This window comes from Carassius auratus, chromosome 42 (genome assembly GCF_003368295.1).
Source record: "Carassius auratus strain Wakin chromosome 42, ASM336829v1, whole genome shotgun sequence".
NCBI lineage: Eukaryota > Metazoa > Chordata > Actinopteri > Cypriniformes > Cyprinidae > Carassius > Carassius auratus.
In genome coordinates, this window is record NC_039284.1 from 15,727,856 (window position 1) to 15,755,453 (window position 27,598).

At 34.9% G+C, this 27,598-nt stretch overlaps 1 protein-coding gene across 3 annotated transcripts in view; it reads right to left on the reverse strand.

Moving 5' to 3' along the window:
* Nucleotides 1–27,598, reverse strand: part of supt3h (SPT3 homolog, SAGA and STAGA complex component) — a 109,578-nt gene that overhangs the window by 20,394 nt on the left and 61,586 nt on the right. For all 3 annotated transcript variants that reach the window (XM_026230031.1, XM_026230033.1, XM_026230032.1), the window contains exons 4-7: nucleotides 15,322–15,408; nucleotides 13,277–13,370; nucleotides 9,268–9,416; nucleotides 2,712–2,787 (exon numbers count right to left, since the gene is read on the reverse strand). In XM_026230031.1, the coding sequence (XP_026085816.1) occupies nucleotides 2,712–2,787; nucleotides 9,268–9,416; nucleotides 13,277–13,370; nucleotides 15,322–15,408 (406 nt within the window). The remainder of the gene's footprint in view (nucleotides 1–2,711; nucleotides 2,788–9,267; nucleotides 9,417–13,276; nucleotides 13,371–15,321; nucleotides 15,409–27,598) is intronic.

Genomic DNA, 27,598 nt, shown 5'->3' on the forward strand with positions numbered 1-27,598 from the left:
GCATACTAGAAAAAACGGTAGAGATTTGGTGTTACAGTAAAAACCTGTTAATTACTATGTACGGTAAAAGTATTCCATTCACTTCCAGAATAAATATATCCTGATCATTTACTCTCCCCCAGTGCCATCCAAGATGTTCATGCGTTTCTGTCTTCAGTTGAAAAGAAATTAAGGTTTTTGAGAAAAAAACATTCCAGGATTTTTCTCCATATAATGGACTTCAAAGCTAATAATTCATAATTTCTACATATATCAAGAAGCTCTGCAGTCGGATTATCAATAAAGTTTTGCAAATTAAACTAAATCATGATTATTATTACTCCTACTCAACAAGCAACAATCCATGACTTAAGCTTTACTCAAACAAACAAACGCTTCGTAACCTGTACCATCACTTAATTTCCAGTACAGTGTTCAATTGCTCGGGACAAACTGTTATATATCCCGGACGAGCCCCCATTAATGTTACAAACCCTTTTTAAAGCCTAGGGGAAAATAAAGGGGTGCAACATTAAAACACTGAACGTGTACTGGAAAAAGTCAACGACACACAACCGGTTTTAAATTTGGCAACATTTCTATTTATAACAGTGATAAAGCAAAACCACATATTAACCCAGAAAATTTACATAACTTTACAAATTATTTACACTTTGTAAATCGAGCAAAAATAAAAGATGTACAAAAGAACGGAGAAAAGGAGAAGAACCAGACCGTGCCAAAAAATGAAAGAAACAAAACATAACCAACCTTACTAAAAACAAAAACTTCTAGTTTAACTCAACCATCAATATTCACAAACAAACCCCTATATAAAAGTAAAAATCTTCGGCATCAAAGACGCCCCAAAATAAACCGCTCTAACTTCCAGCCAAAGAAAACATACAATCAAGTGGCACGAGTCACTAAACTAGTGTTCTGTACACAACTGAAAACCTCAGTATGGCACATGTATATCACGTGATATCTTATCTGTTCTGTTCCCTTTCCTCGTTTAATAATATTGGTTTGAAAACCAAGTAACAGAAACGGTGAACACATCAGAGAGAAGAAAGATCGAAAGGGGCATTTGTCATGGAGTTATCAAAGAACCACGAGTAATATCTGAACAACAAGATAGTACAGGACAAAAGAAACAAAGCAAGCAAATACTGCTGAAATAGAAAGTAGAGACGGAGAGAGAAGAAAAAAAAAAGGAATGGGAGGAGAGGGAGAAACAACATCGTACCCAAAACACAAATATAACCTGGGACGTAACAGGAACCAATGGAGTGAAGGTCTGAATTACATTTTTAGTGCAGCTTCAAAGAGCTCTACATGATCCTAGCTGAGGAACAAGTCTCCTATCTAGTGAAACAATCTTCAAATAACCTCAATAACCTCAAAAACCTTAATTTCTTGGAGCTGAAGAAAGAAAGACATGAACCTCTTGAATGACACGAGGTAGAGTAAATCATCAGGAAATATATGTCTTCCAAGATGTAGATGAGTTTGAGTCCAAACAGCCGATAAAAACATTACAATAATCCACACCACGTCAGTCCATCAGTTAATGTCTTGTGAAGTGAAAGATGAATGTTTGTAAGAAACAAATTCATCATCATTAAGGTGTGTTTAACTGAAAACTGTCACTTCTGGTCCATAAAAACGCTTCTTTTCACCATTAAATAGTGTTTGATCTGCTCATATTTCATATTCATATTATGTATTAATGATGAATTTGTTTCTTACAAGGACACAGCTTTTGGCTTCTCAAGACGTTAACATTGATGGACTGGAGAGGTTTGAGTTACTTGTGGATTATTGTGATGTTTTTATCAGCTGTTTAGACTCTCATTCTGACGGCACCCATTCACTGCAGAGGATCAGTTGGTAATGCAATGCTACATTTCTCCAAATCTGTTCTGATGAAGAAACAAATGCATCTTTATCTTGGATGGCCTGAGAGTCAGCAAATTTGAATTTTATTGTTAAATTATTCCTTTAAACATGCATGCAATGTGACAGGAATCTAACAAAATGCCATACCTTTTCTGAATAATATAAAAAATATCAGGCAAAACACAATGCACACTGTACAATTTACATAAGTACAATACGTTATTTAATGTCAGAAATAGCCTATTTAACCACAAACGCTCGGTTTCCACCCCGTGACGTGTTTTGGGTCAGATTTAGTGTTTACTCAGCATCAGTGTTGTGTAACAGGGTTAGTGAGGCACATTTACAGTGCTGTTGTCTGGACCTGCAGCTCGATGCCAGTAAGACATCACAGTTACTGGAGCGGCACTAAGCCAGTGAACATGTTATTAGTGCTGAAATGTGGCCTTCAGAAGCCAGCAGTGGTGTGTTCACAATCCCACAGCTGCGTTCTTACAAGCCCTTGGGCGCAGAACTGCCAACCGAACAACTCATCAGAGACGATATCTGACGCACTGCAACTGACATGAGGAGTGCTGCGCTCTACACTGATACTACAAACCATACCTGACATGCTCATGCAGCAATAAAACGGTGGCATTTATTAATGCATGTGCACTGAATCCTAGAGAAAAGCATTCATGAACACTGGAAACACCAAGGTCATGGGATGGATTCCCAAGGAATGCATGAAGTCATAAAATGCACACCTTTAATGCAACGCAAGTCACTTTGAATGGAAAAATGCATAAATGAAACCAAATGATTCATGCGTGAGAACAAATACTCACAAAAACTCAGCTGTCGACTTTCACAGAAATCACTGTACTGACTAGAATCCATGTTTCTGGTCATCTTCTCAATTCTCTGTATTAAAAAAAAAAAAAAATGGAAAGCTGAATATTAATTATTATCCCCAATATCATGAGTCAACATCATAAAAATGAGAAATGCAAGCCAACTATTGTTTTTGAAAGGTCTCTTCTGCTCACCAAGACTGCATTTATATGATCAAAAATACAGAGCAATCGGAAATATTGTGAAATATTCTTACAACTTAAAATAACTGGGATCTTTGAATATATTTTTTAACGTAATAGATTACTGTGATCAAAGCTGAATTTTCAGCTCCAGTCTTCAGCGTCACATGATCCTTCAGAAATCATTCTAATATGCTGATTTACTGCTCAATAAACATTTCTGATTATTATTAGTTAAAAACTGTTTTACGGAAATTTTTATCATTTTTATTTTTCAATAAAATGCATAAAGTTGAAATGAACAGAAACTATTTGAAATAAACATCTTTTGTAACATTATAAATGTCTTTAATGTCTCTTTTGATGCGTTCTCGTCGAATACAACTATAAGTTTAAACATTAAAACAAATTTAAAATATACTTTACTAAATTTGGTTATAGTCATGTCATTTATCGGAGCTCCTGTGTGACGAAATGGTTTAAACCACAGTCACTCTAAGGATTCTCCATGAAGACAGTCATCATTATTTCCTCGTTTTACGCCATGTGATGAAACGGCATAACATAGCAAGAGAAGGGCTGTCTGTGTAAACTTTAAGAGAGCCGTGCGCAGTAATGAACCCTCTTAATAGCAACCCAACAGGTCTGACTTGGATTTACAGCAGAGAGTGTTAAGTTGCAGGTCAGAACCTATAATTAGACGTTTCCTCATCCTGGACCAATTTCATACCTTCACGTAACAGTCAATTTGAGCTCTCCACCAGGCCGTGTGTCATAAAACATAAAGGTTCAAGGTTTACGACTGCTTTTTTTCCCTCCTCGTGCCGCTAAGGGTCTAGAGAGAGCCAGGTTCGAGACTGAAGACAGTCTGACGTGACGCTCGCCTGGATCGCTTTCAGGCCACCCAAACCAACCAGAGTCTTTTTATTTAGTTAGCTGGCAGTCATTGGAAATTCCATCTTTGAAAATACATATTAATGATGCCGAGCGCCTGCTCGTTACTAGCGCTGGAACTGCGATTTCTATTAGCGTCGTTAAGAGCCGAACGGAGGTCTCGTTTTGCACTCCGAGGGGGAATTCACAGCAGTCTCGGTGTCTGGGTCCCGCTCCAAATTGGGCCGGGAGCGATACGAGACTGGAGCCGCTGCACTTTTAAATAACTCTTGTCAAGCGGCTGGCCTGAGACGGGAGAAATGTTTTGACTGTGGCTTATTGAGCAGCGGGGGATTCGATGTTTCTATACTATGTTTAGCCGCTGATTAAATCAAAACGTTAACCCACCTGCTAATAGCCAAATTATACCCACAACTGACGAGGTGGCCGTATAGGAGGACGTTGGCAAATATTTGATTTGGCCGCTGCTGACTTTCATTTCGTGCCAGTGTGGTCTGGATAAAAAGAATCTCAATTTGTACCACTGCTAGCGATGAGATTTCCATAGGCCGAGGCCCAAGATATATTTTGGATATCTAGTGTAGTACTGTATATTTCACTCGGTGATTAACAGCCCGAGGCAGGCTAGAATTGAATTTGTGGGGCGTTTCATTCAGACGCACGGCTAAGTTTAGACGATCAAACGCGGATGGGTTTAAAGCGCCTCTGTTTTTGCGTGAAAGAGAGTCAGTGTTGAAGATAGGAGGTCTTGGAAGATATTTAAATGAGATGTAACATCCCTCACATGTTGAAGAGACTCAATAAAACGGCTGATGACTCTCACAACTTGAACTTCAGTTATTGTTGAAAGAGCAAATGGGGGGAAAAACTCCACTTCCTGAATCTATTAAAGGTCATAATCACTATGAAAAAAACATGTGTAGTTCATGTTCTGCAAGGAGTTCTTCTAATGCAAAACACAAACTTTGGTGGGGTTCGATTTGTAATTCATGACATACTTTTGGCTTAAATGTGAATGCTCTGAACAAACTCAAGACAGGGTGAAGTGAAGTGAACTCGGAGCATTTCAGCCCAGGCATTGTGAACGCAAAATGCTTCACTTTCATGTGATTCCCAATATATTTGACTTTTACATGCTACCATGCATTAATTATGATGATAACATACAATGACACAGAGTTATTTCTATGTATACACAAAGAAACTCAATGTTTTTAACCAGACCAAAGTAGAAATATCACAAATGAAATAGGTTAGGAATTATGTTAATATAGTATAGTATTATAACAGCATTGTATATGATAAAAGAGGTCTGGAAGGATGAATGGATGGATGGATGGATGGAAGGATGAATGGATGGATGGATGGATGGAAGGATGAATGGATGGATGGATGGATGGTTGAATGGATGGATGGATGGATGAATGGATGGAAGGATGAATGGATGGATGGATGGATGGATGAATGGTTGGATGGAAGGATGAATGGATGGATGAATGGATGGATGGATGGAAGGATGGATGGATGGATGGAAGGATGGATGGATGGATGAATGGAAGGATGAATGGATGGATGGATGGATGGATGAATGGATGGATGGTTGAATGGATGGATGGAAGGATGAATGGATGGATGAATGGATGGATGGATGGAAGGATGGATGGATGGATGGATGAATGGATGGATGGATGGATGGATGGATGGATGAATGGATGGAAGGATGAATGGATGGATGGAAGGATGAATGGATGGATGAATGGATGGATGGATGGAAGGATGAATGGATGGATGGAAGGATGAATGGATGGATGAATGGATGGATGGATGGATGGATGGATGAATGGATGGAAGGATGAATGGATGGATGGAAGGATGAATGGATGGATGAATGGATGGATGGATGGAAGGATGGATGGATGGATGGAAGGATGGATGGATGGATGGATGAATGGAAGGATGAATGGATGGATGGATGGATGGATGAATGGATGGATGGTTGAATGGAAGGATGAATGGATGGATGGATGGATGGATGGATGGAAGGATGAATGGATGGATGGATGGATGGATGAATGGATGGAAGGATGAATGGATGGAAGGATGGATGGATGGATGGATGGATGGAAGGATGAATGGATGGAAGGATGGATGATTGGATGGATGGATGGATAGAAAGAAAAAGATCCACTTTCAAATGCAAGGAAATTGTGACTTAATGAAAAAAAGACCAAACACCCTTTTATCAGGTCATTCAGACTCAAAAAACGTCCAGTATATTAAGTTCACATAACTGTTCTTTCAAAGAAAAGTCTGAAAGTGGAAAAAAAAGAATAATAACTATCCAGAGTCATGAGAAATCCCAAGCAAGTGCAAGAGTGCATTTACGATTTCCTGGGGAATTTGCAAAGCACAGATCAGCAGTGTCCCAGAATAGCGTCCTGCTGTCATCATGGCATTAAGGCAAAACAATGCGGATCCCACACATCATGACAAAAACACTTTTAAACATTCCCATCTGAACGCGGCCGGGAAAATAACAGACTGTCAAGAGATCTTAAAGGGTCCTTGGGAAGATGGATGATCTGCCGGAGGAAACACGATCCACACACCGCTGACAAAAGAGAGGCCATCGCCGGCTGATCGAGTGAATTATACCCTCGCCCGGCCGCACTGGACTGGACATCTGACAGATGCTTGACCCGTGAGCTGCGGCTTTGGAATCCTATGAAATAATGGCCTGAGTATTTACAAAAGTGCTGTAGTTTATTAACACAGTGAGAAAATCTGGAGAGTAAATGGACGATGCAAATGAGAGGTTTGAAATGGTCTCAATCACAGTAGTAATAGACTCATATTCTGACTAAACCAATGAATCAGAACATATCTGGCTTTTTTTGGCAAATGGTCTTCTGTAATCATCACACTCTAAAATTTGATTAGTGACCGAATCTTAAATTCTTCATCTTTCGTAAAATACATAAATATAAAATAATAAAAATTTAATAATGCATAATTATATATATATATATATATATATATATATATATATATATATATATATATATATATATATATATATATATATATATATATATATGTAGACATATAGAAAATCATTTATATTTTTAAAAAAATTATATAAATGATGTACTGTAATATTACATATAGACAGGAAACTGTATATATTCTAAAAGTTTATAATTTAGGATTTTTATTAATTTATACACACATGCAACAAAATTACAAAATAAACAAAGGTCTAAATACATAAATTAATATTTAAAAATACATTTTCATTTAATTACATAATTTATTCTTTATAATCTTGTATAACACAATTACATAATATAATGCTAAATAAATGTTAAATAATATTTTATATAATAAAACTATATATTATTATTAAATTATGTGCTTATATACAATATATACAGTACATTTAAGGTAACATAATAAAAATAATAATAATTTCTTTAATTTATAATTTAAGATAATATATAATTTATATATATATATATATATATATATATATATATATATATATATATATATATATATATATATATATATATATATATATAAATAAAAAAATAAATAGCATTTAAAATGTAATAATTATAAACATTTACAAATGTAAAAACGCTAAGCAAAATCAACAACAACAACAACAAAAAAAAAAACAGATGCTTCTACACTGGCTATTAATCAGCCAATAATAAATATATACGGTGTATATATATAAAGCTGGCAACTGCATGTGTAAGCAGCAGATGGAAGAGCGCAGGAAAACCAGACATGAACCAAAAGAGCTGGTTTAGGAAGACGAGGGGGCTGCGGATGAACAGGGCACTTGATAAAGCAGCACAATGCCGTGTGGTTCAACCATAAAGCTCCTCTCTCCAGGATTCATGAGTGGGGCAAAGTGGGAGGCCCAGAAGGATATGATCCCTTATTCTCAAAAGGTTGTCCTGATAGCTTAAACATACCCATTAAAACCCTCAGTAGGAACAACGTTTTGGGGGAAACCGCAGGCTTTCTTGGCCACATCCAGAACTGACTGGGGCTCAGTTTTAATTGAGACGGGACGTATGAAGTCTCATGGTAATACCCCCTTGTCCACGGTTCTTGCTTCAGACCTTTAATTACATCTTTGAAATGTGACCATTTATTTCACTTGGCACATGGAGAACAAAAGGATAGAGTTCATGTTCGTATCGCAGAGATCAGTGTCTAATTTGGACTGATACAGAAGCGCATCACCACACCGCTTTCCTAGTTTGGACTGAAAACGCTCCCATTGGTGTTTTACATGTCGATTGCTGCTCTCTAGTTTCACTCGTATTTGCATCTCTGTCTGCTGTGCACAGAGGAAAATATCACAATGGAAACTCAGATGAGATGTTAAGACTATTAGTGGAGGACGATGAACCCTACTGACAGCAGCCGGAGCCTTGCTTTCTTCTCTTTTATTCAGCATGAGTATTAAAAGCACATGTTTCAGTGTCGTCTCAATATCAGGTGCTTCTGCGGTTCGTGACTGTGTTTAAACACCTTGTTTGGGTCAAACTTCTGTTCCACGATGATTACAGGAATAAAGTGCACTCGTTCACGGTGTCATTTAAGGGCACACGCTGTTTTGAGCTGTTTGAGCTCTTGATTCACTAAATATATATTATTAAACAATTATATATATATATATATATATATATATATATATATATATATATATATATATATATATATATATATATATATATATATATATATATATAATTAACTATATGTATTATATATCTATTAAAATAATTATAAAAAAAATAATACATTTTTATTTTATATTATTTTTTATTATTTATATTATATTTTATACAATATTATTTTTTATTATATGAATATATATAATATAGTTTTGATATATAATATGAATGAATGAATGAATGATGCATTTATATATTATATAATATGTAAAAGTGGCATTGCTTTAAATAAAAATAAATAAATAAAATACGCAGTGTAAATGGAAACTGGATAAAGTGAACTAAAATGGACTAAAAAGAGATGAGTCTACTAATTCAAGTCCAGGGGCAGTGTGAATTAATGTAAAAAAATCAATCAATCAATTTCAATTACATTTGACTTAATTATAATGTATAATTTTTTTTAAACAATACATTTTATAATTAAATACCTATTAGAATTAACTATGTCATAGTATATTGTAAAACTAATATGTTATGAAATAACAAATAGGGAAAAACCTCCTTGGTTATTAAAAAAAAAAAAATCATATGTGTTTTCTCACAATGCAAGTTTATCGACTGCATCTAAAATTGAATATGGATTTGAATAATAAACAGATTTTTGATAGTTAATGTATTGTTGTGCCTGTAAAACATTTCAAATGTTAATTTAAATGGGCATGACACTGTCCGGCAAATCTTTATCATGAAAGCATGCATATTTGTGCTCTCACCTCCAACCGCTCCTGCTTGACTTCATCCACCTCCTCTTCCTCCACCAGCGTCAGGAATTCCCCCGTCTGGTCGATGGAGCTCATGAAGTCCTGCAGCAGACGCTGTCTCTTGTTGACGTTGCTGCTGCTGCTGCTGCTGTTGTATTTGTCTGTGAGAGGACAGAAACAGTCACTCAGCTGAGACCCAGCGGCCCACTCCACTCCTTTACCTGAGTCATGAAGACCCAGAGCTCAGACAACACACACTTATCTGTCACAGAATCATAGAAAACTATACACTGTTTATATGAGGGGAAAAAATAAAGTGATCTATGGGATGCTGTTTAGTCTCAAAAGTTAAAAACTTTTGATTTAATGGTTTAATCTTTGCCATAATCACAATGACAGATGAGCTAAATCTTAAAGCTGGTGAAAATATTATTCAATACTGACTGATAAATAACCACTATCAAAATATGATAACTGATATGGGTCCAATATATACTGCATCCTCAGTTAAATGTCTGAAATGAGTTTTGTAGGCAAAAATAAATTTTGCATTTATTTAAAACTATTTTTAATTAGTAAATATGCATATTGGTAAATGCATGTAAATATATAACACTTATAGATGGTTTTCCTTATAGATACTGTCCACTCCACCTACAACATGATTACCAATACTAATAATATATAATAACATAGGTGTATTCATACTTTTTAATGTGCTAATATATATATATTTATATATATATATATATATATATATATATATATATATATATATATATATATATATATATAAATATTAATAATGTTCATTTAACAAAATGACTATGCTAAAATTACTAATACATTATATAATTATGCATATAATTTTTTATGAACATTATTAACATGTATTAATGTAAACATTGCATTCGTATAATAACTATAAAATAAATAAAATCTTATTTTAAACAATAATATATTAGTGGGAGTTGAAAAGCATAATTGAATAATCATAAAAATTTAATATATTGTATGCTTAATGTACGTTTAAAATTTATAAATGTTAATAATGTACTTTTAATGTAATATAATTATTACAACATATATTTAATGTGCATTATTAACATTTAATAATGTTAACATTAACAATAACTAACTAACTTAATATATTAGTTGGAGTGGAAAGCCTCATAAAAAAATCATTATTATTATTAACACATTGTAAGATATATTTATTCATAATTTGAATGTTTAAAATAAATATATGTCAATAATGTACCCTTAATATATAAATATAATTTAATTTTTAATTTTAAAATGTTATTACAATATATTTTTAAATTACATTATTAACATTAATGAATGATAACATTACATTAACATAATACATAAATAAATACAATCTTATTTTCAAAGAATAATAATATATTTGAGGTGAAAAAGCATCCATCAAACATACTCCTACTTCGCTAGTGTTTAAAAACATCCCATGATGCACCTCGTGAAGTCGGCTAACGAATGTCCAGAGTGAGCAGAGCTGGAAACCAGACTAATAAGCAGCTCAAATATGAGAGATTTTATATCTGTGTCAAGTTTTGTTCACTATGTACATAAATCCCACAGCAGGATAAAACCACGCTCTACCACAGCAACTGATTTTCAATGTTTCCAGCATGTTCATGCATTTGAGCGTCAGCGGGCTTTACAGGCCTGAAGCTCCAGGGTGGGAGAATGAAAAAAAAAAAAGAAGGAAAATGTTAATTAAATGAAAGGAAGTACACTGATTAAACACACTTCTGTGAAGTAACGTCTGGTTGTGTATGACAGAAATAGCCCCAGAATGTGTTCAATCAAGGTTACTGAATTTATGACACCTCAATAACAGCTTGTTTTATGGGCTTCAGCTTCGTTGGGACTGGCACAGCATAACCTCCAACAGACTGTAATTGTGGACTTCCTCTGTAAACGCTGCAACTCAATCAAACGGTCAAAACGTCAGTTTGCATAAACTTACTTTTAAATGATACAAATACGTTGACGTACATAATTAGTAGTGCATTTTTGGCTTTAAAGAATCCTTAATTTGACATCGGATACAATATTTGGATGAATAAAAGGCCTTGGAAAATCTTGGTTTGGATAAATAGTTAATCTAATAACTATGAAATGGCACTTTATAATGTAACTATATAAACACTGGTAAAAAAAAATATTTTATCTGATGAATTCATTCTTTAAAATCAAGAAGTACAAGTTAAAAATGGATTAAAACACAAAACTGCATAAAAGTACATTAAAGTTTGCATATCGCACTTTTTTTCTAGACTTACTGCACCTGCCTTAAATTAACTGAGCATATATTTACAGAACAATACGTCTAAATGTATAAACACGACCAACCAACAGGGCTTGCAACCCAAATTATGTCCGTAACTACTTGTATTTCCAAGAGGAACATGCGAGACCTGATTTTATACAATGAGAACTGAACACACGGTGACAAGTGTTCAACTGGACGAATAGTTAATCTAATAATGAAATGTTACATTAAACACTAGTAAAAACATATTTGACCTAGTTAATTAATGCTGTAGAATTAAGAACTACAAGTAGTAAAAAAAAAACGAAAATCACATATTAAATGTGTCCAAGCTTAATGTAATAGGATGTTTAGAAGTGCTTTGAACAAATAAATATTGAACAAATGCATTAAACACTTTTGATTTAGTGAATTTATCCGACAACTACAAGTAAAATATTTTTAATTTGCTTGGTGATGAGAAGTGCTATAGATCAAAACATAATGTGCATAAAAATACAGAAATGTTTTTATACCATGCATTATTTCCCTAGACTTACCTACCATAATTTAAGTGTGTTTACCTAACAATGTCAGTTGAAATTACTTGTATTTCCAAATGAAACAGAATATTCAACATGAAAAAAAATGGTGAAATCTATTTTTCTGCACTATGATTTGAACTCACAGTAAAAATAAATAGTCTTCATGCCATATAGTTGCATTTAGCAGCTCTCATCAAACTGCCGTGAAGATTAAGATACTATTCATATTAACATTATGATTTCCTGTAAATTTGACGACTAAATGGGTTTGATGAATCACTCCGAATATAAGCATTTAGGAACATGTAGTAAGAAAATAAAAAGCACTTCACAATAACAATCTCCTGCTCTACTACATCTGTCCCTAAATCTGCTGAGCAACCTTAGAAAAGACAATGGTGGTTGAACAGAAGTTCCTCATTTGCAGTTTAGTTTAGTTTTAGGGGTCACTGTACAAACACTGCATGGAAAGAAATCAGAACCCATGTTCTCGCTCTCAGAGAAAGAAAGAAAGAGGCTTTTCTGTCCTCACACTGAAACAATTCCCTCTTAGATTTGATTTTGCATGCAATAATGCAGATAATAGTCAGAGAACAATAATCTCCTGGTTTCAAGCGCTTCTTTGGGGTCAGGCATCTTTCAGAAGAGCAACACATTACGGACAGCAAGCCATGGAAAAGCTTCTGCGTTCAGACAAGGAGACTCCAATCCAAACGCCGCATTTCAATGTTCTTCCATCTCTCAAGTTACACTCTAGATGAGGAGCACGAGTCCTAATGACACTCTGCATGACATTACGCTGCTTCTGCGGATGGTTTTCCTCGCTCATGCTCATTTTTCGGTGATATTGATGAGGGAGGGCTGTTCAAAGCAGATTCATGCCAAAGCTTCTGCTGGCATTTCGGTAAATGACTCTCGCTGATTGACTGTGGCGTACAAAATTACCCCTCGACTCCACTCATTATGTGCCTCTTCGTCATTTAAGAAAACAGCTAAATGGTAAAATGCTGTTGATGGGGGGAAATGTACTGAATATCTTACGAACAAAATCATTCATATGGAAAACATGCTAAGCGGAAAACATATGAAAGTCCAATACATTAACTAGGGTTGGGAATTTAGAGTAGGCTCTCATGGATGCTCGACTCTGAATCAGTTTCAGACCAGAAAATGGAAAAAGCTCCAGATATCGTACCTGAATCCAGCACATCTTCATCTTCGATGGTTTTTAGGACTCTGGATTTGTAGTCTCTGAACTGCATGTACCTGATGAGTCGCCGTAATTTTTTCTGGGAGAACAAAATAACCAGTTTAGTATTCAAACTAGAACAATCTGCTCCATCTATCTACCCCACAAAATGATATTTTAGTTTCAGACAGTTTAGTTCTTCCTAGAGCTGGCGAAGTGTTCATAATACTGAACTAACATTGTCAATATTGTCGCTAATTAAACAGGCTCGGGTCTCCATCCATCTTTGCATCTCACAAAATGATCTTTTAGTTTGAGTCTCTTCACAACGTTAAATAAATCTGCCTGATGCATTCAGAACAATTTAGCTGCCAACACTGAATGAAGCAGCATTATGAATATTGCAAAATATGAATACTGTCTGTATTGTAAATGTTAGGAGAAAAAAAAAGTATGTGATGTTCTTCTTTCAGAGAAATACAATCAAGAGTTTCCAAGCTCTATAATGGCAGTGAATTTGCCCTAAAAAGTGCATCCATCCATCATAAAAAGTGCTCCAAGAGCCATGCATTTGTGTAAGAAAATCTCCATATTTAAAACTTTATGAACCTGTCGTATGTGCGTTCACAAGAGAGTGGCGTTCCGGCGGATGACATAATACATAGGTGTAGTGAAAATCATTTCAATGGATCGATTCAAAACTCTGGACCAGTCTGTTTGCATCATCACTCAACGTGTCATCTCAACAATATTTAGGGAAGATGTGTAGAAGACCTTTATTTTATTCACTGATTTTATTTCTTAAGGTTTATTGTGTTTTAGTTGCATTAATCTACATTCCCATCTTACTGTAATCACATGCATATCTCAATTTAACAGGCTCCATGTTTAAACTAAAACAATCTCCGTCCATCTTTGTATCCTACAAAATTGAAATGAATGAATACATTGCTGGTGTTAAAAAAAAAAGTGAATGAGAGAGAGTGTGAGAGAGAGAAACTGAGAGTGAGAGAGAGTGTGAGTGAGAGAGAGTGAGTACGAGTGAAATAGAGTGAGAGTTAGAGAGAGAGTGAGAGTGAGTGAGTGAGAGTGAGAGAGAGTGAGTGAGTGAGAGAGAGTGAGATAAGAGTGAGAGTGAGAGAGAGTGAGAGTGAGAGAGAGTGAAATAGAGTGAGAGAGAGAGTGAGTGAGAGAGAGTGAGATAAGAGTGAGAGTGAAAGAGAGAGAGTGAGTGCGAGAGAGAAAGCGAGTGAAATAGAGTTTGAGTGAGAGAGAGAGAGAGAGACTGAGAGTGAGAGAGAGAGTGTGAATGAGAGTGAGTGAGAGTGAGTGCGAGTGAAATAGAATAATAGTGAGAGAGAGTGAGAGTGAGAGAAAGAGAAAGAGAGAGAGCTAGTGAAATAGAGTGAGAGAGAGAGACTGAGAGTGAGAGAGAGTGTGAATGAGAGAGTGAGTGCGAGTGAAATAGAGTGAGAGTGAGAGAAAGTGAGTGAGTGAGAGTGATAGAGAGTGAGATAAGAGTGAGAGTGCGAAAGAGAGTGAGTGCGAGTGAAATAGAGTGAGAGTGAAATAGAGTGAGAGAGTGAGTGTGAGTGAGAGATAGTGAGATAGAGTGAGTGAGAGAGAGAGTGAGTGAGAGAGTGAGATAGAGTGAGTGAGAGAGAGAGAGTGAGAACGAGAGAGAGAGAGATAGAGATAGTGAGTAAGTTTGATTCATTTAAATGAAATAATTTGAAATAATTACAGAGAGAGTGTGGAAAACCTTTTAAAATAGGAAAACCTGTTTTGTTGAATGATTATTTTTTTAGAAGTTAATTGTGTTTCAGTTCTTGCATTAAACCTATTTCATCTACTTTACCCTCTTCACTGAAATCACATAAATATCAAAATAATATTTTATTTTTTAATGTATCACCCAGCCCTGATTCTTGCTTTTAACCAGTGAGCTAAAAGCAACAGAACTACAAAAGCAATAAAACTACTCGATAACCAAAGCGGTAGTCCATACATACGAAGGCTAATGATTTATGTTGCGGTAATGTCTCATGTACCTTGTCTTTCCTCATTAGAAAGATGATATCCTCTGGTGAAATGGCCCTGGCTCCTCTCAGGAGGGCCACCTCTGCGGCCTGATGGAGCTGCAGGAGCAAAGACAGAAAGAAAGGCAATTCAATCAGCAAAGAAAGCGGGAGTATGTAACAATCAGCGCTTGGTAACATCAACCCAGAGATGTTTTTAAAATCAGCACTCAACTGCATGAAGACCTTGAGGAAACCGATAAGGGGTTTTATTATGAGAGCAGGTCTCGAGTCACTTTCGGCGGGACGTGAGTTTCAAGTCTTGTGCAAGAACGTCTAACTTTGCTATTTCTGCTCAAACGGGTCAGAAAATGTCCTTGAGCGCATGGCAAACAGAGAGAAATGCATCAAAACAACAGATAAAAATGAACCAGGCACAGCAAAATACCGCGTGGTGCTTGCCTCGATATGAAAACAAGATAAGCAGTCTAGAAATAGGATTAAATGTGTTTTATGTGTCCTGGTTTAATGTAAAGACATAATTGACCTTTCTATCGGCCAGTGCATGAGAGGTTTACACAGGAATGTCTAAATCATATGCAACTAAATCTTTAAGCTCGAGAAAAAAAACTGAAAAAAAACTGCAATGAAAAATGTCTGGTGAAGTGCTATAATTTCACTTTGTTGCCAAAAGAGGAAAAACAGCTCATCCATCATGGTGCAAATGATAGCCGTTCTTATGTAAATCAACATATCCCATGAACGCTCTAGAATTATGGCAAATCTCATGGAAGGACTGTAGTGTTAACTTACTGATATTTTTAAACCCGTCCTAACAAAAGGATAGAAAGGGAGGATCGAGTTCAACAAAACTATTCTTTGTAAAACTGCTTTGGACGCGTATGTGAAAAGTGCTATATAAATACACTGAACTGAAGCAAACCACAACTAATGATCTGTGACGTATATAATAACAAACACAAGAAGAGCAAGATCTGATTACTTGTAGAGCTGGTTTTTCTTAGTTAAAAAGATGATTTGATGTTGAGGATGCACTTGTATATGAGAACTAAATACGATCTGAAAAATTTAAATCATGTAATAATCAAAACAGTTACAAAATAAAATAAAAGACGACATTAGGAACATGAAAATATCTGAAAAACAGAAGCCTATTTAAAATATCATTAAGAGTTTTTCCATTTAAAAAGATTAAATAATTATCGATCATTTATATGATTTTATAGGCTTTACTATTTATATACGCGTATATAATAATAAAATTTTGATGTGAAAAAAAAATGAAAGTATTATTTTATTTTTATTTCAGCTTTATATTGTTTGAGTAATGATAATAACTAAAAAGCCTTAATAAACAGTCCTAAAAAAGTCTTTTTTTAAATTTATTTGTGTTATTGTTTCTTTTACTTTGAAAAAATTAACTTTGATTTATTTATGTGAATCAGTTCAGACTGTCTATTTAAATAAATTATATTTCAGTTAAAATTTATTTGTTCAAATAATGACTTTATGGTTTTCATTTTCATTAACAATAATAACCATGGTAAATAGCCAATAAATATATAAATAAATACAAATTAGCAATCATAAAAAGGCACATATTAATTTACTCAAAATATGGTTTCTTATGTTTTTGGTATTCAAATGAATTGATTCAAAACTCTAATTGAATCATAATTTAAGCAGGGTCAACATGTGCCATTTTTAAAGTACTAAATGTTTTTGTCTTGCTTCTTGATAAAAATAAGGGAAAACATCTGTAAAAAATAAAATAAAAATAATTGTATTAATAATTGTGCTTAATTGTCATTACAATAAATTAAGAATGAAAAAAATATTTAATTGTCCTAAAATTAGCTGGACATTTTGTGATTGACTTGCATGGACCTGGACTTTTTAATTTTTGTTTTTATGTTTGCATTTTCATTTTGCTCTGGAAAAAAATAGAAACCTTTCAGCATGCGATTCTCGATAAAGAGCTCTTGTTGGTAAAACCACTGAAGGGCCCTTGAAAGATCCTCGACTCTGGAGTGCAGCTTACTACAACTCGTCCAAAAAAGAAAAGATGATATTCTTCATGAAGAGGCACAGACTTAATCCACCTTGAGACCTGGAATACACACAAGCAGTTCTCGGCGTCTGTAAACATTTGCTGATCATAAATATATTTGCTCAGGAACGTACATGTGAGTGTGCGAGCCGGATGGACCCCACACATGCACACACAGGGGGAGCATTTACCCCCGCGCCACAAGACTTTAATATAGATCTCTCTGGCCTGGCATCACACCAAGGTCGACATACCGGCTGCCATGTCGGTCCCACCGTTTCACAGAGGAATGGTTTTTAATAGACAAAAATGGCTGTAAGTATGCAGAATCTCATCCCTCACTCTCCACACGCACCCCGGCCAAAATTCCCATCATCCTCGGAAACCAGAACCACTTTCCTGAGGAATTATATTTATAAAGGACAGTATTCTGATGTACAATGATACATTAACAACTTTATGACCCATTCGACTAGATTTGAACTAGAAGAGTAAAAATTATTTAAATTAATTTATTCTCTTAACCGTTGCTTATTAATCTGTCGTTATGCTAATTTATTACCAAAACTTGGATTCTATCTTTTTGTCAATTTGTTTTATTTTAATTAGCACGGGTTTCGTATTTATTTTTTGGACTGATTGGTCAAAAAAAAAAAAAAAAAAAAAGTTAAAGTGAGAAAAGAAAACATAAAAATAAAACCTAGGATAGTATATCAGTAATTTATTATGAATGTATATAAACGAAATATATATACAAATTATTTGTGGATAATTTTTCAATGTTCACTCAAAAACTGATAAGACCAATATAATGTAATGTAATACAATACTACAACATATTATATTATATTATATTATGTGAAAACTGAAAATCCAAAACTAAAATTTAAATAAAACCTAGGATAGTATACAGTATAAATGAAATGTATATCAAAAAGCATGATTTGTGAATAATTTTGGAAACATTTGAAAACTTAGGAGCATAAGCTCAGCTCAATGAGGCCTATATTTAATATTATGTAATATAATTTAATATAGTTAATACATTTCTGAATTATATTATATACAATTAAATAAATTTTAAACATAAAACAAAACTACCAAAACTTAATTTTTTAATTAAACGATATATATATATATATATATATATATATATAAATAATCATATATATAATCATAATAATATATATATATATATATATATATATATATATATATATATATATATATTTATTTATTTATTTTTTTTTTTTTTTTTTTTTTTTTATTAATATTATTATTATTACGGTATTATTATTTATCTCCAAGCAATAGCCTGTGTGAGATAAGTCAATAAATATTAGTGCATTGCGTTAACAGTAACTAGCATTTTCGGGAAAAAGAAAATCCCCCTCACAACATCAAAGTTAAATGCATATAAACCCATTTAAAAGAAAACATTTGATGAATTTGGCCCAAAAGGGGGAAAAAAACATGATTGCTTAAAAGTCTGACAGTACGGCTCTTTTCAGGCTTAAGGAAGGTTTTTCCGTACCATTTGCAACCCTTGGCTCACAAAACTGTCTTCTGCAAAATATCAGATTAATTTTAGTAATTGGTCTAATTTTACAGGTTGATCAAAGCTAAATGAAGTCGGGTTATTCCATTCAGTCATGAACACTGGGATCTCTGTGGTCTTTTTCCAGCGAGGCTGTTGACAGTTTACTGCAGAGGCGAAGGACTGTTTTACCATTTCTGAGATGCCTGAGTTATCATACTACAGCGGTATTCATAAGATCGAGGGTGTTTTTACCCATCTGCATATTATCGTTTTTGGTTTCACTGAAAAAAAAAAAAAAAAAAGACAGAAAACAGGAGACTAAGGGCCCTATCTTGCACCCAGCGCAATTGACTTTGTACACCGACGCATGTGTCATTCCTATTTTGCACCTGCGCAAAGCGCGCTTTTCCCTCCACAGAAGCACGTCGCTAAACTAGTGAATGAACTTGCGCTCCCTGGGCGGTTCAGCGCAAAAAAGGAGGCGTGTTCCGGCGCAAACAATCCCTGGTGCTATTTTGCTGTACCATTAAACAATTGCGCCACTGACCAGAAAAAACCTAGTCTAAAGTCAGTGGCGCGTTGCGCGTTGTTCATTGTTCATTATGCTATTTTAAGGGCGCATGCTTGACCATAGTGTATAGCGTGCACAACGCGCATACACTTTGCTCATGTAATCTACACAGATGCAACAGTTATTTTTGCAAATCATAAACTGTTACACTAAAAAAAAATATTAACACATGAGATGACGGAAATCATTGTGGTGTGCCACGAAGATGTGAAAAAATAGGCATAAATCTAGCTTACAAATTATTCAGGCTAATTGTAGTAATTAAGGATCAGACCTGTTTGAGGTCATATATGTATTTAAGGACAGAACCAGGAAAAAAAAATCGATGAAACAATTGTGGCTATTTCCTCCCACGCCTGTTTAACCGACGCTATTTTGGGTGGGTTTCTCCCATCCCCATACAACACAACTTCTCTGTCTTTCACTGCTCTTACAAGAACATCAGTCTCCTCGGCTGTGAACCGCTCCTGGCGTGCGCCTGGTAAATACGCCATAATAATAGCAATCCATAATGGAACTTGCGCACCTGCTTTTAAAGGGAATGTTGGATGAAGTTCTGATTGGTTTATTTCACGTAACGCCCAAACCACACCTATGAATAATGAAGCTACTTCAGACCAACCCATTTTAGATTTGCGCCGGGCGCAAGAGCCATTTATCCCGCCGGGAAAATAGCAACAGCGCCGAGACCCGCCCACAAAGTTACTTGCACTTCGCGCTTTGACACTTGCGTTTCAGATCGTTAAAATAGGGCCCTAAATCTGAAACGTAAACACAGACGTGGAGGGAGGGGCTGATGACGGTTTGATTGACAGCTGGTCTCAGGAAAAACTGGCCTCCTTGTTTTCTTTTAATGAAACACTGAAAAAGACTAACACAAATCTAAATCCTGTGAGCAAAATCATATGTTCTGGCATTATTACCTCACCCTCATGTCTGTACAACCAGAAGCAAAATATAAGTTGTTCGTTTATTACAGTAATGAAAAATAACGAATGAGAATCAAAAGTTACAAAAAAAAAAAAAAAAGCATCCAGAATGGATTGCAGTAATGGAAAAAGTGCTTAAAAGTCAAGAAAATGTCAAAATGCAATTATAAATATAATATTTAGCATTCTGATATTTATATAAACTAATAAGATAAAAAAACGGAATTACTGAAAATTAAAGTTAGTATGACAAGCAGTACATAGCAGTGTTATTTTAGTATTATCATTTTGATATAATATTCTAGTTTTAGTTAATATTTGGAATTAGATTTTAGTTTTATATTTTATATTTTATGTTTCATTTTAATTTTAGTTAAAGTTTTAGTAACTGTGTTGTGTTTTTGTCATTTGCATTAATTTGTCTACATAAATTATACAAATAAATAAAAATAAATGTTATATATTTATATATTATAATTATTATGTATATTATATTATTAAACTAATAAATAGTCTAAAAAAACTATTTAAAGTTTTTATTAATTTGAATTTGGTGGGAAATGTGATCTGGGTATGTTATTCTGTGATTTGTCCAATCATCAAAACAACCCTTTAATGTTGGTCTCCAAGAAATAAAATAATTTTTATTTATGAGTTTTAGTTTATTAATCTAAACTAAACTACATGAAAATGAGAAATTTTGCCTCACCAACTAGCTAACCTTTATAAAAATGTTAACATTTATTTTGTCTCAAGTAATGAAAATATACAGTATATTTTTTTGTTTTAGCTTTAGTTAACAGTTGAACAAACAACTCCAAGGAAATGAGATCTAAGATCTTAAATCTTTTATCATATGAGCACAAAAGCAGCTCAGATGTTCTGCTAAACATCTTTTGTGTTTCAAAACAAAAAGCTGCATTTGGAACGACACGAAAGTGAGCAAATGAAGACCAGTCCTGAAATATTACACATCCTGGTACAAAAACATGTTTGCATATGAGAGACCGATTCCTGGCTTGAGGAAAGCACACAGGTCTTGCTCCTTAATTAGACAAATCAATGTGAATTACAACACATTTTCAAGCGTCTCTGCTTCACGTTCCAGTGCTGGAGCTTTCATGCAACAGAACGGCAGAAGTCAAATAAACAAGCCTCTCCTCTGCTACTGCAGAGCTCTGAAACCAAACCCATTATTTGATTACACTAGAAAAGGTAACAGGAAGAGCCGGGAGAATTCCACTCACAGCGTCCTTGTAAAGATCAATTACACCATTTCCTTTGAAAGACGGCAAAATGAAACAAGCGGCGATATTTGCAGAACTAGCAGACAGGGAGCGAGATCATATCACCTCAAAATCTGATGTGAAGGCTGAAAAACTTCATTAGACTTTCAACACAAACCTGAGAAGGAGACTGGTGATGTTTGAAAAAGTAAGTGATGTGGATAAATCCCACAAAACCCGTCAAGAACACTCCTGGATCTAAAACTGAGAGGGGTTAAATAAGTGTAATATTTTGCACGACGAAAAAGATACGAAAAATAAGCACATTTGATCTAAATTCGTAAAAAAAAAAGAAAATATTTAATGCTGATTTACATAATATGAACGGATGGATGGATGGATGGAAAAAATAAAAAAAATATTTATTGCTGCTTTAAATAATATGAACATATCGATAGATAGAAAAAAATGTAAAAAAATTTTTTTTACTGCTGATTTAAATTCTGAAAAAATAATGCGAGTATTTATTTATGTGTGTATAATACATAATATTTGTAAATGTCAATGCAAACAAATTTGACATTATATATTAGTAAATAGCAGTGTTATAATAGTATTATAGATGCACTTTTATAATTTTTGTTACTTTAAATTATATGTAACTTTTATATTTTCTGTTTTCATATCACTTTTAAGTTTTAGTAATTTTGTTGTGTTTAAGGATTTTTATTAGCTTATCATGTTTTACATAATTTTTTTCATTATTATCTCTTAGTTTTAGCTTATTTAGTTTTAATTATTTTAGTAATTGTAGTTAAACTAAACAAAAATGCCTTGTCGAGCTGAGATAAAATATTCATTTCAGTTTATTAAAAAATGTGTAATGGAAGTATTTTTTAATGGCTTAGGTTTTCGCTTTAGTTATCACCCTGGCCCGCAAAAATAATCCTAAAAAGGCGTAATTTATTTACTGAAAATTTAATTTTGGGGTGAATTGTGACCTGGATATTTATCCAATCATCAAAACAACCCTATAACACTGTTCTCCAAGACGCCGTCTGACCTGCTTCATAACAACGAGGGAAAACATTCGTCAAAAACAATTAGTGAAAAACACCGACTCGCCAGAACACAAACTCGTACAGCTCGACATGACAGAACGTTTTGCTTGTGTTTTGCGGTTTAATGGTGATGTTTGGCAGGGAGCTTTATCAATGTTTGCCGAAACTCAGAGTCCCTGTGAGACGGGAGTTTGATAAGTGTTTCCCATTTGCATCAAAAACAGTTTCTGGTCTTTAGATACGGCTCGGGTCCTTCACTGTACGTCTGTAGGATATTTAACTCCTTTTAACATCGAGCAGGTGAAAATCTGATGATTTCTGAGCCAGTATTTAATGCTTAAAGTGACAGTTCACCCAAGCAATAGTTTCTTTATCTTCTTCTGAATACAAAAGAAGATATTATGAAGAATGTTAGTGGCCAAACAGTTGCCGGTAGCCATTGGATTACAAGTAAAAATACTATGGAAGTCAATGGCTTGCGGCAACTGTTTGAAATGTCGTCTTTTGTGTTCAACATACATCTTTGGGATGGGTAAAGGATGACAAAAGTTTCATTTCAAGGTGATCTATCCCTTTAAGATTCAGGGTTTGTGCTCTCCTCTCATCCCAAATGACATTAAGCAAGCTTCATCATCCAGAACGTGAACTTACTGTATACAAACCACATCACTACAGACTGAAACTCAATGAATATACCACATTACACAATCCGGCCGCAGCCGGGAGGTCTCAGCTTTCGGTTTTGTGATGGTGTGAATAAGTAAACGCGTTGTCAACGGACGATGCTGCAACGACTTATTTCTAAGAACGATGAGACCACACATTCCTAACAAGCCTCGCTCCCCCTGGAAAAACTCCACCGAGGCCATTTATTTAAACAAAACACTTTGCCAATTTGTCCTCCCTGCTCTACCCCAGAGAAGCTAATTGATTCGGACACCGAACGCTTCTGACATATGTCAGCGTGAGCACCTGGACTGGAGATGGCAGCCGTACTTCCACATCCCAACCCATTTCAACACCAAACATCCGGCCGGCGTTCCCTCGCCGAGCTGCAGGCGTCTAGGCTTCGGGACGGGGTTGAGTCTGGCTCTGGCAGACGTCTTTTAACCAGTCGGTGTGTGTGCATGAATGGACGTCTCTTACATTAAAACCAGCCCGAGCGCTGGAACTGATTCTTGAATGGCTAAATATAAATACATGAGACTCATTATTAACTCAGACCACCTATCACAGAGGCAGACGGCAGAATCCGCAAAGCAAACAGTGTCAACAAAATGCAATAAAAATGGTAACTAGGCAAACAGGAGTGGGGAAACAAAAACAGGTCTGGGTAGTTTAGCACACTCAGGGTTTTCTGGCAGAACACGATGATCTAATAAGATCCGCTTCTGGACATCTCAAGTCCGCTGCTTGCCTGAAAAGAAACGGTTTCACTGAAGTAGATGGTGATGTACTTTAGACAGCAATGCCACTTGATGAAAGAAAATTACATTTACTTTTAAAAGAGCAAACGGACTGGTAGACTTTGTCTTTATTTAAAACCCACCTGAACGGATGGGTGAAATCTGCCATTTTCACCCAAAAATCACGAGAAATACATAATTATAATTTCCTTATTATGCAGACAATTAAGTACCCCTCCCCATTCATGCCACTATTATCTCATTATCTGACTACAATTAATATAAAAAACAATTGTAGGATACTCAATATTTAGATATAATTCATATAATAGATTATTAATATTTTTATTAAATGTGAATTTAATTGCTATTTATAAATACACATTATATGTATCTGTCTTAAAGATGATCACTGCGTTTGTGTTACCAAATTGCATCCTGTCAGGAATAACCTGCCCGCGCTGTTTTGAACCTTGTATTTTTATTTATTTATTACTGACAGTTAACGTTATGCTGGTGTTGCCAGATTTTGAAAAAATAAATAAAATAAAAATATAAAGATAAATAAACCGCAATGAGTCTTGAGTTATTGAAATAATATAAAGATATTGCTTTCCCTAACTTACAACCTCCCAGTTAATTCACTTCCTAAATTAAGTGAAAAAAAAATAAATAAATAAAAACCTTTGACGCTTATAATACGTGTATCTGGCAACACGACTGAAGCAGAGAATGAATGCAAAAATATATGTATGTGAAAGGAGAATGTAAGAGTGGCAGAATGAATTATGGCTTGTACGGCCCCTCATATTATAAATATATCACCTGTATAAAACTTGCAAAATAATGTATTTTTGGGGGTGAAATATCACCTGGACGTGGAGTCACACAGATATGTTGGAAAGGTATGAAATGAAGTGTTACCCACATGAACATCAAAAAGTCTTCCAAAGTACCTATAGGAACATCAGGAGGAAAATATTTTCCTCTTCTGAGAGACCAAATTAAATCTCTGAACTTGACTTGATTTGAAACTGATTTGAACACTGGACTCATAAATATATTCATTAGATGCTCAGACTTGGGCAATTTTCAAATTTACAATGGTAGTCCGCACTAAAAGGGTTGTACAGCGAAATTGCTATCGTTGCAAAAAAAAACTACCCTGGAGACTGAAAGAAAGACTGGAATCAGAGAGACTCCTGGGAAATATAGGCCTACGAAAGCAGCGCCTGCCAACATCTGCACCTGGTGATACAGGAAAACACCGCGTGAACTCTGTTCCACATGTCCGGAGAAACGTCAAGGCTCGCTTATTCTGCAACTCATTCCAGTCTACTTTAATGATTTCCCATTCAGATCCTAAACTAATAAAACTACTTCATCAGTCTTTACCAAAGAGTCTTTCAATGAGAGTCTATTCAATGGAACTAAACACAAGGAAAGTTTAAAGCACCCTAATCATCTCCTTATTAATTATAATATGATTATTTAAAGTGATATTAAGTGTATGAGTTTAACCGGAACACATTTATTAAAGTCTCTTCTTAGAAATGCGTCTATAAAGGGATTGTTTACCCAAAAATAACATTTTGCGATTATTTACTCAGCTGTTTCAAAGAAGATTTTTTATTTTTTTAATGTTGGTAACCAAACAGGTGCTGGTGGATTATGGAGAAAACACCATGTAAGTCAATGGCTACCGGCAATTGTTGTTGTTTAAATTACGACAATACATAATTGAGATCATGACATAATTGAGTCAATTAATATATTAAAAACAACTGCAGAACATGAATGATGCAGCTGATCTAGAGGTAAAACAACAGTATCTTACATACAGCATGATGGCGAGCACTAGAGGTCACTGTAAGGATCTCATAAACTTCTGCTTGTATGGCACACAATGGAGAGATGCTCCACAAAACACTCGTCATCATTCCTGAGCGTCTGTCAGAGTACAATCACTCAAAGTCCTGAACGATCTGCTTTCACTTAACAACTGCATCTCAGTCTGATGCAGATCATTTCTGCCTTTCTGTTCACACATGCAGAGACTGTGACTCAATAACAAACCAGTGGATTCTGCTGAGTCACAGACACTCAGACCACGTCCTGCTCCAACTCAAGCTGCTGGAGATTTTGGTTTTGATTAGCATCTGGTTTTGCTCCAAGACCAAAACTGTTAAGAAATACCTAAACAGTTTTAATGCAAAACTGCATTTTGATGGTTTAAAGTTCTCACCAGCCAATAATGATTGCAAAAAGCAAACTGTGTTTGAGAGATATGAGAAAAGTTTCCTCTTTGCTTAAAAATTAAGATTTATAGATAATTAGTAAGTTGCATTTGATTTTTATCATTTAGCATTGCTTTTTCATACTACCATGACAAACCTACAGAAAACCACAGATTTTGAGGATAATGCATTCCACATAGGATTCCACAAAAGAGAGTTCATAGAAAAAGAGGAAAAAATAATTTCCTCATCCTCATGTCATTCCAAACCTGTATGATATTCTTTCTTCTGCAGAACATAAGAGAAGAAATCTGCAATAACATTGGGTTCCCAAACAAAATTGGATCCATTTTTTCATTATATACACAAAAAACAAAGACATTTTTCTAAAATATATTTTTTTTTTCTCAGAAGAAAGAATTCATACAGGTTTGAAGCAAATGAGGTAAATCAACAGCAGTTCAGTCTATGAAAAGACAATGCAGAAAAGCCGAGCGGATGTGGCGGAAGGCGAAACTTGAGATTCGCATCTATAAAGACAGCCTTCATGCTTTTAATGTGAAACTAGCCACAGATAGACAGAATTTCTTCTCAAATTTTAGAAACAGTAACTTAAACAACACTGGTACTCCTTTTTTGCCACTGTTGGGAGACTGACACTGCCCCTCCTGAAAAAGAGCAATCTTGATAACACCATTTTGAGCAATTACAGACCAATATCTAATCTTCCTTTTATAGTCAAAATTGTAGAAAAGGTAGTTTTTAATCAGCTGAACAAATACTTAAACTCAAATGGATACCTGGACAATTTTCAATCTGGTTTCCGACCGCATCACAGCACAAAGACAGCACTCATTAAGATAATAAATGATATTCGCTTAAATTGTGACTCTGGCAAAATATCAGTGCTGGTATTGCTAGATCTCAGTGCTGCGTTTGACACTGTCGATCATAACATACTACTAGAGAGACTGGAAAACTGGGTGGGCTTTCTGGGATGGTACTCAAATGGTTCAGGTCCTACTTAGAAGGGAGAGGCTATTATGTGAGTATAGGAGAGCATAAGTCTAAGTGGACGTCCATGACACGCGGAGTCCCACAAGGCTCAATTCTTGCACCGCTCTTGTTTAGCCTGTAAATGCTTCCACTAAGTCAAATAATGAGAAAGAACCAAATTGCCTATCACAGCTATACTGATGATACCCAGATTTACCTAGCCTTATCTCCAAATGACTACAGCCCCATTGATTCCCTCTGCCAATGCACTGA